This window comes from Drosophila erecta, unplaced genomic scaffold, assembly GCF_003286155.1.
Source record: "Drosophila erecta strain 14021-0224.00,06,07 unplaced genomic scaffold, DereRS2 tig00000092-arrow-pilon, whole genome shotgun sequence".
NCBI classification, from domain to species: domain Eukaryota; kingdom Metazoa; phylum Arthropoda; class Insecta; order Diptera; family Drosophilidae; genus Drosophila; species Drosophila erecta.
Window position 1 is genome coordinate 13985465 of NW_020825207.1, and position 13551 is coordinate 13999015.

A 13551-nucleotide genomic window follows, 5' to 3' on the forward strand; every position below is an offset into this window, starting at 1 on the left:
CTCAAAGTAACAAGCATAATCTTATTCTTTCACCGTTTTAGTTATACATTTACTGATCTTATTTACCTATGATATTTTATATCATTTTTAAACACGTTGTTGTGATCGGATTAAGTCAAAATTCTTAGTTCGTAATTGTAAGATATGTCTGTGCGAATTCAATAGCATTAACACTTGGGTGTCATTTAAATTATTACCTATAGCTGCCACTAAATACAGCATTTGAGAACTTTAAAGGAAGAAGTAGTTTCTTACTATACATTTATAAATTATAGAAATCTGTTAATCCCAAGATCGATTATTTGGAATTAGTTTTGTGTAGTATTTTGTCGATTTTATCAATGAAACTTTGGATTTGGTTTGCAAGACGCCCCAAAAAGTATGCTTCGAAAACAGAGATCGTCGTAGAGAAAATTGTAGGGTGTAGATTACATTGACATGTAGATTACATGTAGAATTCGCTGAGCGATCAACCTTAACCAATGTCTTTATCATTGGGAGCGTAAGTCTCATGTTTTGGATATGGGATACCATTTGCTTTCAATCCAAGAAACACGTGCTGAGAACAACCTGCACATGCCACCATTTCGCTGACGCAGCAAAGATTGCAGACTTGAAATCGCAGATGTGAGTTTAATGCTTTACTGTGTTGTCTCCGCCAGCAGATAAAGTTGGATCACAAATCTAAGTCAAGCTGGCAAATCAATTTTGCAATCATTTAATCCCCATTTCGAGCGTATCTCGCATATTTGAGTGCCGTGCACATTTTATAGCTTCGAACTCGGCGGGCGAATGCAAAGTGGGGGCCAGGGCGGCTTGGGTTGGGGGGATTGGGGCACATTTCAGTGGCGGGGCTAACTTGTTGATAAGCGGAATTTGAATAAATGCTTTTTTCCTCTTTCAAGCACGCGATATGAACAAAGGCAGTGTTACGTACGCGGCGACTTCTGTATATATTTACTTAAATGTGTATACTCCACATGTATTTTTAGTTGTGTGACGGGTGTGAGCGAGTATTTGAGTCAACCTAATTTAAATTTGATGCCCAGTAAAACTATCATTTCGAATCGGATCCCGTGCTGGGTAAGTTACACATTCTAAGGGCTTCAACAGTTTTCATTCCCCAACCACATGTGCAGGAATCTTGAGCTCTTAGGCAAGCGCACGATAAGGCAATCCATTAAATGCCCATTTAAAGAAGGTTATTTTTATGAAATCTGAAGAGATCTTATCAAGTGGCCATAAAACCGTGCGGCGTTACTGTGTCCATTTGTCCTATCGACCAAGTAATGTTCCACACTGCGAATAGCAAACATGGTTTATATTGATAAAGTGCCACTATATATTAGAAACGCTGTGAATTCAAGCTGCTAACTAAGTAGGGTAACTGCAACATGAACTGAACAAAGAAAATCTTTCATATGAGACCAAATATATTTGTAATGATGGCATTATTAAAAGATCTCAAGGAAGCGAGATTTTCAGTTTCCCCGGTGCATGGGCACGATTAGGTTTCTGGCCTCGGTTTTTGGCCATCATCGTAAACTGGTTGGTTGGATGGGGGGGTCCGTCCGTCCGAGGCCCGAAATAAAGTGTGCAAATCTCGACCAGAATGGGGAAAGAGCAATGCGTGATAGTCGGCCGACACAATATGAATTGGCAGTTTCTCGCGTGTCGCTCTCAGCGCCGCTCCCCACTGGTGAAATCATGGATAGCACACCCATGGTCTCCAACTTCCCCCGGTCTTGTCCGATCATGCTGGCCCCACCGCAAAAGTGCAAAGAATGGCAAACTCATTTTGCGACTCGTTTTCGACATAAAAATATACGGCGAGAGCGGGAGCGGGAGTGGGAGCGGGAGTGAGAGCGGCAGTGGGAGCGGGAGCGGGAGAGCTGAGCTAGCACATGCACATGGTTATCACGTGAACGAGGCTCCAAGCGGTGGAATCGGGTGCCTTCGTCGTGTGCGGGAAACGTGATCAAAGATCGGGCGAGAGAGTCTCCCTCTCTCTGGGCGCTCATGGATTGATGGGTGTGTGCGTGTGCATGCGTGTGTGCCTGTGTTGGTGTGAATCGGATGGGGCCTGCAAAATGGCAAAAACAATTAGCACGGTGCGGCGCCCCATGCTCTCTCTCTCTCGATCACATTCCTATGCCCCTCTCTTTCTGCCACGCTCTCTGTCTCTGGCTTTAAGGTTATCGCTTAATCATTTTTGCACTGTTAACGCAAATAGGTGTTGTTTGTTGTTGCTTATTTGCAACAAATTATATTCGTATATTCGATATTCGTATTTATATTTATATTCAAGCGAGTATTCAGCTGTCTGTGCGGCGATAATGAATTGTTAATTTCCATTTCACCACCAACTCGATGCGGCGTTTAGCTGATTTTCGATCCTACCCACATTTGCCCAGTCATCTTGGCACTTTTCGCGTGATCTTTGGATCTGGGCTTTAACCCAATGTGGCTAGATAGTGACTGGGTAGTTTTGGTAGCCCGTGATGTCACGCCGCAGGTGATAAATCAGCGCAGCTGCTGGGGTCGCCTGCAGATGATAACACTTGCGCTTGCACAATGGAATGTGATAAACGCCTTTCTTTATGGCTCCTCGAAATCTTCCGTGCGATAAGATTCTAGCAACAAGGTTCTGCAGTCGCACTGCGGCCACGAAAGATTTGTCGAGTGACTCAAGGCAATTGGTTCGTTTCCTCCATCTCCGGCGGAAATAACCGCTCCCAAATGATCTATTTATAAGAGATTGTCGCACCGCAATTAAGTTGAATAAAAATTTGATGAAATTTTTTCCGCAAATACGCGTCTTTGAGTGTTTGCCAACTGGCTGACCCACAGACATTTTTCCGCGGCCTCCGATGACAGGGTGCTAATAGAGAGCCACGCCCCCAATGTGCCACACCCACCTGGCCGATCAATACCCACTTTCATACACACATCCGATAAAAGATTCCAGTGGACCCACGCTAATTGAAATTGGCGGGTGGCGGTGGACAATGGACAATTGCCGCTGATTGGACACAATTCAATTAACTCGCCGACAGTCGGTAGCTCAAATATGCTATAGGAATTCACACAATCCTCGATCGATTCGCTCCCCCGCTGTAATGTGCCGTTTGCCCAAACATTTAGAAGCCACCGAAATATAAATTCCAATATTGAGATCGATTTATTTCGACTTGTTTGCATGCAAAGGCCTCAAAGACCTCAGCCTGGTCAAACAAGCGACTATGAAATACTCTTCGCAATTGATTCGAATTTATTGCCTGCCCAACTGATATTGATCAACCTTAATTACTGCTATCTTGGGAACGGACAACTTTTCGCTATTTAAAGATGTTGGGTAACCGTGATTGCTCAATTGATACAAAATGTTGGGTGTTTTAATACACTTCGTTCATTTCATTCGCCCATGACATGTCATATTTAGTAAAGAGAAGAAGTAAAGGAAAAATAATTATTCAACCCTAATTATTCTAAGGATCAAGTGCGCCCCAATATGAGACATACCCTACGCAAAGGGTGCCAACAAAGGCGGATTTCCATAAAACAACATTTGCGGAGGGCATTAAAATGCTGTCGGCGCCATCGCCTCAAACAATGTCCAAGTGTCCCGGGGACATCGTGATTAGCACTGGAAAAAAACTCCCGACGGCCACTGGACAGGAGCCAGAACCATCCATACAGATGGGTAGGCGACACCATCCGCTGGCAATTAGCCCGTTTAGAGGGTTTCTGTTTGGTTACACCTGGCGTATACGTAATGCAGCGTGAATAATTTTCCAGCCGAGCGATATTTGAACAATTCTCGTAGCAAAAGGCTGCATAACAATTACTCCAGAGCAGGGCTCACATGTGGGGGTGCGCCATATGGTATAGTGCTGCCAAACCCTGCAAGTGACCCCCATTCCCCCGTTTCCCTCGCCGAATAGTTGACGTCAAGCGGACTGACTGTTTACCTTTCGTCAGGCGATAAGCTGCATTCTGCTGTAACAATCGCATCCATCATAGCCGCTTTTTCCGATTAGATTGCCATAGATCCGTATTTCGGCCAAGCCACTTACTAAAAACGATGGACAATTCTTCAGCCGCCGACATGCGGAGCTGATAGCTGGGTTACGAATTGGGTCCCGGGGGCTTGGCTAATCGAATGGCCCCCGAAATCGGAACCCGATAACGTGCAAATGTCTCGAGATTCGCAGGCCAGGCAGTCGGCAAGTGAACGTGCCTGGAAACGTGTCTGCCATGTGCCAAAATTGATTTGCCATCAACAGCGTGCACGGCAAACAAATAAATATGCCATATGAGCAAAGGTCTGGCCCTGTTATTGTTTTCCATGTTTGTTTGTACAAGAAACTCAATCATAAGGCAACAGTTTTGCCTCGACCGAATGAAAGCCTCTGCGATGAGCAGCATTTGCCTCCTTATTATTGGCTGTTATTCCTTAATTAATATTTACTTATTTGTATTTGTTATTTGTAGTTGCCTCATGCCCTACAACGCAATGAATGTTTTTAAAATAAATGAATAAATGATATCCTGTCACAAGTAAATATTCCAAGGATGGTATTTTCTAGGCAACCACTTGAGCATTAGTTTAGATTTAATTCTATGCAGTCCACTTATCTTTCATTTGCTCCCTGAAATACCTAAAATAAATACTTTTAACCATGCAAATGTGTACAATTGATTATTTCTTTGTGTGTAAGAACGGGAATGGCAGTGGGCCTTATCAGCCAGCGGCTGTCGTCATTGGCCCCTGACTCCTGCGCCTGCCCCTCCGCCAGGCCCCCATCCCCGGGCAATTGTCAGAATCAGAATGAATTTGCAGAGCGTTTCCTGGGGGACATGTGGGCAGAAGTGGGCCGCGGAGTGGGGATCGCCGGTGGTCGGCTCATTTACTTAGTCGAAAATCAAAGTCTGAAGTGTCGGGCGCTGATAAGCATAAATAATTAGTTTAAAACATTTCATTTTCAGCAATTATATTTGATAGGACGACTGTGCGGGAAGAGCAATAAGAGCAATAACTAGAGTGCCTTAAAAACAAGAGAAGTAATTAAAGAGGGAGAAACCGAGGGGCATTACGTGCCATCAATCAAAGGGTCTGTGCATGAGGGGGTCCGTCGATCAAGCAGCGCATTGTAATGGAACGTCCGTGGGCTGGGTTATGTCATTAGCCACAGAGAGTTCTCGGAAGATGGAATGGCACTAGGATGAGGCTACTTCAGGCTTATCAGGGGAACGCGATGACCTCGCCTGCGGCTTACGTGGCACGTTATCTGGGTTTGGCGTGCCATGTTGTTTACCTAGGCTCCGCAGGATGCAGTCCATTCATGCCTCGAGTCGAAATTTGTATCTGGAAGATACCAGATCTGCCGACGAGAGGCCGCACTCTCTCGAGCGGGAGAAACAGTGTGCGTACAGAGAGAAGCTGAGCAAACGATCTGTGACTAATATTACAGCGCGCTGCAGGCATAATACCCAGAAACCCGAGGTCCGAGGTCCGCGGAGCGGGTGGCGGTTGGCGGTAACCACTTGGCCCGAACTGATAACCATGTGCTGGTCTTGGTGTTGTTTACTTACTCCCGTTCGTTCGCCGGTTCACCCGAGAGAAATCCACATCGAGGCACACACACGCGTGCACGCGGAGTATCTGTGAGTGCCAGCGTGTTCGGTTTGACTGATAGCGGAATTGGAACTCACGCGATACAACCACACGCTCTCTCCGGCGATTTGCGAGTGTTGGTGAGAGCGACTGGTCCGAGTTCGATCATATTTATAAAAGAATCGACCACCGCCAGCTACTCAAGCAGTCGCAGTCGTTCGCCAGAACGTTCAAAACCCGCTCGTCGCTGAACAAATAGTATAGAAAGAGTTTTGAAAATAAAATTCCTACGGTTAGAGTCTCTGGATCCGTAAGAGTTTCGCTATTCGCTTTTCGCTTTTCAAACTAACAGGGAAAACACTCGCAAGGAAAATCGTGCGCTCACACATGCGCGGCAACTTCATGACGGAACCGGAAAACGCTGCGTGAGAAACCGAAAAATTCCAGTGACCCAAACGCGAGCGTTAACGTTTCGAAAGAATACCAAATAAGATATATCAGATATATTAGCTCAACCCGCGCCGCACACATGACAACTGCATTGACCATGGTGAAAACGGGTGGTAAATACGCCAACGGTGAGTAGTACCAGCCCCCGCCGGAGATCCACTAAGCACACCTCCAATCTCCAATCCCCGATCTCTCCAACCTCACATGCATCATATAACAACTGTCCCAAGCACGTGTCTTATGTAAGCGTCGCGATCGTTCGACTTGATCCGAGCTCGTGTTGCCGGAAACCGCTTAATTGGTTCTCTAACAGCACTCCCGTATTCCATCTCGATTGTATCTCTATCTGAGCCAGCTCGCTCCATTTGTAGAATCACTATTTGTTTTTTTTGTCTAATCCCAGCCTGTGGAGCTGTGCAACTGCTGAACTGGAAGCAATGCTTCAGCGACTCAGAAATATCTGAAATAATTGTACAGCTGTACAGAGTACAGAGTATAGACGACCTCCACTGCACAGAAATGCATCCTCCGAGATACAATTAAATTTTCCCCACGTTTACGTGCGTTGTTCTTTCTTTGATTTTCAGTTACGCTGACAAACAAAATAAAATCACATTTTAGCACTTTCGGGTGATAAAAATAAGCAACAACGAAGAAAAACAAGAATAGAGTGGTCGCAGTATATCTGCGCCAATGAAATAAAGAATTTTAAATAGATCCCCATGTGCCGGGCATGTGGGGGAGGTTGGCATCGGGATGGGCAACTGGCGGTTTGGATAGTCACCTGATAAGCCGTAACCCAAAGACAACTTAACGGGTGCAACCTAGTCCGCCATCCGCAATCCTACACGTTCCAAATGCATGTGCGTCGCAGCACCTGGTCATGGGCAGGCTCTAACGGTAAACATAATGGTTGGGTTGGGTGGTGGGTTGTGGGTGGTATAGCGCGAAAAGGAACGCTGTAAGCGGCGATTATCTTATCACCGCTCGAACGCCTCTGCCCGCCCGCGCCTGGAAAACTCGGCGGCGTTCCAGTTTTATCGGGGCCCGTGCTATCGGTTATCAATGCGGCACACTTGACTCACTAGTGCTGTGTCCTTCGATTGTCCCGGCGGAATCGGCGGTGACTGTACCAACGGGGACCGGACCGGACCGGCAATCAATCAAAATATACGCGAATATACTATAAATGGCAGCCAATAAACACTCCAAGCTGGTGCTAGCGCACTGCCTTTATGGCGGCTCATAAATGCTGATTGATTTGGCTCGTGGTGTACATGTATATGCCGCAGAAAATTAGTTTGCAATCGCTATTGTGATCGTTGTCTGATTCTTTTCTGTGCCCCTCCGCCGTGAGACAAAAAGCTCTATATCTTGGCCATAAATTTGATGGGGCATTACGCCTAAGGGGAAGACATTGCGCAAATAAATTTAAAAACGTGTCAGATAAAGCGTTCTCACACGACCACAAGTCATCGCGGTCGAAAGAGACGGCACGTTTGCGGGGGAAAGAGAAAGGGCGTGCGACAGAGAGAGAGGGAAATGGAGGAGCGCCACTCAACAGAGGAAATGGAAGTGGAAGTGGAAGAGAGAGCTCAAAGTTCGGACGTCAGTTTGGTTTTCGGACAGCAATTCAAATGTGAAATTACTGGAAACACAGTAAAACTCGTATAGCTTGAATCACCATTTAGGGTCTTATTCACGGAAAAATATTTATGTTGCTAAGTTATGCTATCAACAAGTCTTGCTAAGGCACAGATTTTTTTATCAGCTAAAGTTTTTATCAAAACTCGATTTTTGACATTTTTTAAATCCAAAATGTTGAAAATTTTCGTTTATAATAAGTGAACTATACGTTTTTTAGTTTAAAAAAAGCATGATGTTCAAGCTGTAGAGACTTTCGACTGTAGCTGTAATTAATGGTTAGCAATCAAACTCGAGCTCCGGGGTTCAATAGACCCCAGTGCCGTGTAAGGCCGCGTTGCAAGGTTGCCAGTGGTGAGGCGGTGTTGCAATGTGCACCACCCTGCCACCGACCACCGACCACCGCCCACTGCCTACTGAGAGCTGCCAGCCCACTCCTATTTATAAAGACTAAGCCATTTATGGCGAGAGCCGGCCAAAGTCGGGTTTAAAAATAGCCAAATGCACGAAAACAAATCCGCGTAAGGCAGAGACCAGCCCGAAAGAGATACCTATGAGTTCCATGCGCGATGGCAGGCCGCGGGCGAGGGATCGTCACGTGAGGATCGCCCGACCGAGCGGCCGGTTGGCCCGAGAACAGGTAGTGTGCGTGTGGACCACAGGTACCTAGTGCTCTATACTCTATACTTTTGAGGTGGCATGGCAGTACAGCACCGTCTCGCTGCATTTTACACAACAATAGCAAAGAGGACGTCTTTCAAAGTCCAATGCGCGATTCTCAGTGTGTTTGCGGCCAAGTTTTGGTCGAGTGGGTGCCTCTGTATATGTGATGTTGCCCAGCTCACCCATCTCTTTCTGGCCCACTGGCAGTGCGTGCGTGCACAAGATTTTGACATAGTCAAAGTGTTTTAAAAATAAACGCGCCCCACATACTTACATGGCTACCAGTTTGGGGCTTGCGGAGCGGTGCTGGCCGCCGGAGAGAAAAAGAGTTTGGGAGAAACAGAGAACAGAGAACAGAGTGCTCCGCGCATTGATAAGGCGCCGCGATCGAGAGGGAGAAAAAGCGCCACATGTGAGCCCCCCCCCCCTGCCCCCATCGCCGTCCTCAATACTCCCCTTTTCGTCGACCTGATGGCCTAACCAACTCATCCGATCTCTCCACCATTTCAGAGAAATTCTTGGGGGTGCGGCATGTGCAGTGCATCCTGTGCTTCTTCTGCCTCGCGATGAGCTACGCCTGGCGGGTGAACCTCAGTGTGGCCCTGGTGGCCATGACGGACAACAGCACCTCGCCAGCTCAGAACTCCACCGAACCCAACGCGCCGTCCAGCGACCCCGGTTTTGACTTCTTTAATTCCGAGGTAAGTGCGGCCACTCCTGGCAACCGATCTCATCATCTCAAGTTCTCCAAACGATCTGAAACCTTGTATTCACGTGTATTTCGTATTTACCCGGCTGTTACTCATGATATTTGTACTATCGTTATCATAAATATTACATTAGACCACATCCGAATGTTACACATGTACATACTATGTGGTTTTTGAGGTTTGCCGTTTGCAGCATAAGTTTCCTATGTTTTGGAGGTTCTTAGAGATAGTTGCCTACCCGAACCCTATCTCACGTATCCTATCCTTCACAGCGCTACTACAACTTCACCCAGAAGGAGAAGGGCAGCCTGCAGGCCAGTTTTTTCTTTGGCTACATCGTAACCCAGGTGCCAGGCGGCTATATCGCCCAGCGCTATGGAGCCAAGACCATGCTGATGTACGGATTGGGCATAGCCGCCATGATCACGATGCTATCGCCGATGTCCCTGCAATTCGGATGGGTCGCCCTTGCCGTGATGCGATTCGTGATGGGTCTGGCCCAGGGTGCAGTGCATCCGGCCACACACGCGCTGTTGGCCAAGTGGTCGCCCGCGGATGAACGAGGAATGCTGGGAACACTCTGCTACGCGGGCGCCCAGTTTGGAACGGTGGTGATGCTGGCCACTAGTGGTTTCATCGCCGACTCCGTCTTGGGCTGGCCGAGTATCTTCTATTTGGGCGGAGCCTGCGGCTTTATTTGGATGGTTTTCTGGTACCTGTTCTCGGCCAGCACTCCGGAGGAACACCGTCTGATTTCGCCCGGAGAACTGAAGTACATTACGGATTCGCGTAGCGATGGCAAGATGCAATCCGCCGAGAAACTGGCGCCCACGCCCTGGAAGGCCATCTTTAGTTCCCCGCCCTTCCTGTCCCTCCTGGTGGTGCACTGCACCCACATGTTCGGCTACTGGCTCCTGCTTATGCAAATTCCCACGTACATGAAGAAGATCTACCACGTGGACATCAAGCAGGGTGCTCTGCTCTCCTCCCTTCCCTACATGGTGATGCTGGTCCTGAGCTTCTTCTTCGTCTGGCTATCCAAAGTGCTCCAGAAGAAGGAGGGCATGTCTCTGTCCTTCAACCGCAAGATCTTCAACAGCATTGGCCATTGGATACCCATGCTCTCGCTGATCGCTTTGGGTTATGTGCCGGCGGATAATGCTGCCTTGGCGGTAACACTGCTCACCTTGACGGTGGGAATCAGTGGGGCCACCTATCTGGGCTTCCAGGTGAACCACATCGATCTGTCCCCGAATTACGCCGGAACGCTGATGGGCATTACGAATTGTGCGGCAAACGTGATGAGTGGAATCGCACCAGTGATCGTGGGACAGATTGTCCTTGATGAGGTGAGTTAAACGGCCAGGATATGGAAGTTAAACCCCTTTAATGCGCGTTTTTATCTTTAGACAAGCGTAACTGAGTGGCGATTGGTGTTCCTGCTGGCTGCCGCCTTCTACTTCCTGGGCAATCTTCTCTTCGTCATATTTGGACGCACGGAGGTACAGTGGTGGGACTCCCCACGGGACAATAAGGAGGATGCGGAGCAGGGCACGCCTCTGGCGCCCAATGGCCAGGTCAAATAGAGCCTGGGATGGCATGTCCATACCGCATCCAGAATCATCCGGGCTGTTGTTTCTTAGATTCGTAGGCGTAGTTAGTTAGTTAGACACCAGACAAGCTGAAAGTTAACTTTAGTGACGATCGCGTGCTTCCATTAGCGATATTATACGGTAATTGCTTAGACCTAAGGCAGCGTAAATTATTATTGTTTGCAGTATTTCCATAATGTACATAATCCAAAAAAAAAAACAAAAAAAAAACGAAGATAAACAATCTATCAAACAAACCAATTAAACGTGCAACTTGAGAAAACGTTCAGTGTAAATAGGGACAGAGCCCACGACGAGCTGCAGCATCAACTCTAGTAATTGTTATGTTTTAGTGTTAAGTTAGGCATTAAAGAAAACCAAACTTGTGATGAAAAAGTAAACTAAAAAAGGCGAAAAAGAATGATGAAGACAACACTAGCCATGAATAAAGCAGCTCAATTCGCAGCTGTGAAAGAGTCAAAATGTAACGAAATCATTTGCGTTTTATTTGAACTGGGTTTTGAATTTGATAGTCACTTGCCTGCTATCGATTGAATCGCACTATCAACTCTACAGAACTATCGAGTAGTGGCGCTGAATTATAAGATATTTTCACTGCTGGTCGTGAAAGCGGACTTGTGGCTATGCCAAAAAAACAAAAAACAACAATATGTATTTAAATCAAATTTCTTTGTGGTTAATTTTATGAAAAAGAAACAAAGCACTGCGATTTATAAATTAGATAGTAATATTAATTATAAACTTTTACATCTGCTATGAAAAAATTGCAGTCCAGCCTAAACTATCGTTGCACTTGTTGGCGCGATAGCCTCGATAGTTCCGCCTCTACCTAACGGGCAGCGGCCAGCACTTGTTGTTGTTATCAGCTGTCTTATGTTTAGACGCTAGTTCCATCCATTCCAAGTCGCCGATTGGAGGAGTCCAACGCATCAATTGAGTTGGCTACGTGGAAGACACTGCACCTGCAATATGGTGCTGGGATGCCTGCCCTGCTGCAGTCACAATGGCTACCAGCAGATCGGGAACAATGGTGGGTGGAGATATGACCTTCTGGCCTTTGTTTCCGCATCCACTTTACTTACTTTGCAACCGTGCAATTTTTTTTGCAGGTCCTCGCTTCGGAGTGCGGCATCTGCAGTGCATCCTGTTGTTCTTCGGACTGGCCGTGGCCTATTCCCTTCGTGTGAATCTCTCTGTGGCCATTGTGGCCATGACGGATCGCAATGCCAGCAATCCGGATTTTCCTGTATGTATGCAGATAAGAGCTGATAATGAGTCACCAATTATTTTGGATGCACTCAGTGAGGACGATAATTTTATTTAAGTCAACTTATATTTCCTCAGGAATTCGACTGGAATGAGAGTACAAAATCGTACCTGCTTAGTAGCTTCTTCTGGGGCTACGTGGTCACCCAAATTCCTGGCGGGTACTTATCCGCCATTTATGGTGCCAAGTACATGCTCTTCTACGGCGTGCTCATCTGTTCCTGTTTGGCCTTGCTAACACCGTTTTGTGCCGTAGGCGGTGGCTGGAAACTTGTGGTGGTGCTCCGTGCGGTCCAAGGGCTCTGTCAGGGCGTCATTTTCCCCTCGACACATACGTTCCTATCGAAGTGGGCGCCGGCAGAGGAACGTGGTCGTCTGGTGGGCTACACCTACTCGGGCTCGCAGTTTGGAACCGTCGTAATGCTGTCAGTCAGCGGGTACATTGCCTCATCCTCACTGGGCTGGCCCAGCACCTTTTACTTACCCGGATGCGTTGGTATCGTTTGGTCATTCGTGTGGCTATATTTATGCTCCAGTACGCCGGGGCAACATCCAACGATAACGCCGAATGAGCGAAGGTTCATTGAATCCTCTGGACAGGCGAGGCGACCTTCGGATGCAGGCCGCGAGGAACAGCCACGTCCGCCGACTCCATGGTGCAGTATCTTCACCTCTGTACCTTTCCTAGTGCTCGTCCTGTCGCATTGTGCTAACAATTGGGGCTTCTGGACTTTGCTTACGGAGATTCCCACCTATATGAAGAACGTACTCGGCATGGACATCAAGAATAATGGACCGCTTTCAGCGCTACCCTACTTCGCCATGATCCTGTGTACCTGTTTCTTCATCTGGTTTTCAGATATACTGAAACAAAGGGGAACGGTAATTCCCTTGGGATTCTCCAGGAAGTTCTTCAACACTCTGGGAACGTGGCTTCCCATGCTCGCACTAATCGGACTGGGATACATCACCGAGGGTGAGGCCAATGTCCGGCTGGCCATTGGACTACTCACCACTGCGGTGGCCACCAACTCGGCGACTTATCTGGGCTTCCATGTAAACCACATCGATTTGTCACCGAACTATGCGGGTACACTAATGGGCATTACAAATTGTGCGGCCAATTTTATGAGCATACTGGCACCCCTGATTGTAGGGCTAATTGTCTGGGATGAGGTAGCACAATGGAACTTTTAATCTTTATACGGTTTTAATGGTTTTTCTTATCCTTTTCAGACAAATCCGGCGCAATGGCGAATAGTATTCTTAACCACCGCTTTTGTTTATTTCATTGGCAATCTCATTTTTATACTATTTGGACGCACACGGGTTCAGCCATGGAATAGTCGCCCTACAACTAGGACTCCGTCACCTGGCGGAGGCGGAGCGCGGGATGAAGGTACTGAGGATCGAGGCCCGCTGATCGACGCATAAATTATAGCACAAAAATATAGCCTAAGAATTGGTTGTAAATGTGAAACATTTGTACCTTGAAGGCAAAGCATTCCTTGGAATTGATGAATGGCAATTAATATCGTATTAGTACTTATACACACAACACATATTTATGTATACATAATTACATATT

The 13551-nt window shown here is 47.1% G+C and overlaps 2 protein-coding genes and 1 long non-coding RNA gene across 3 annotated transcripts; all 3 read left to right on the plus strand.

Moving 5' to 3' along the window:
- Positions 1 to 963: 963 nt before the first annotated feature.
- LOC113564282 lies at positions 964 to 4685 on the plus strand. Its single transcript, XR_003407872.1, has 2 exons — positions 964 to 1083; positions 3494 to 4685. It is a non-coding gene; the product is annotated as an uncharacterized LOC113564282 (long non-coding RNA).
- A 1095-nt stretch (positions 4686 to 5780) lies between these two features.
- LOC6547192 (putative inorganic phosphate cotransporter) lies at positions 5781 to 11169 on the plus strand. Its single transcript, XM_001974703.3, has 4 exons — positions 5781 to 6195; positions 8885 to 9075; positions 9357 to 10433; positions 10494 to 11169. Exons 1-4 carry the CDS (start codon positions 6147 to 6149, stop codon positions 10668 to 10670), a joined length of 1494 nt encoding a protein of 497 aa, XP_001974739.1. The 5' UTR covers positions 5781 to 6146; the 3' UTR covers positions 10671 to 11169.
- Positions 11170 to 11526: 357 nt separating this feature from the next.
- Positions 11527 to 13521, plus strand: LOC6547191 (putative inorganic phosphate cotransporter). Its single transcript, XM_001974702.3, has 4 exons — positions 11527 to 11727; positions 11807 to 11943; positions 12042 to 13139; positions 13200 to 13521. Exons 1-4 carry the CDS (start codon positions 11667 to 11669, stop codon positions 13395 to 13397), a joined length of 1494 nt encoding a protein of 497 aa, XP_001974738.1. The 5' UTR covers positions 11527 to 11666; the 3' UTR covers positions 13398 to 13521.
- The last annotated feature ends 30 nt before the right edge of the window (positions 13522 to 13551 follow it).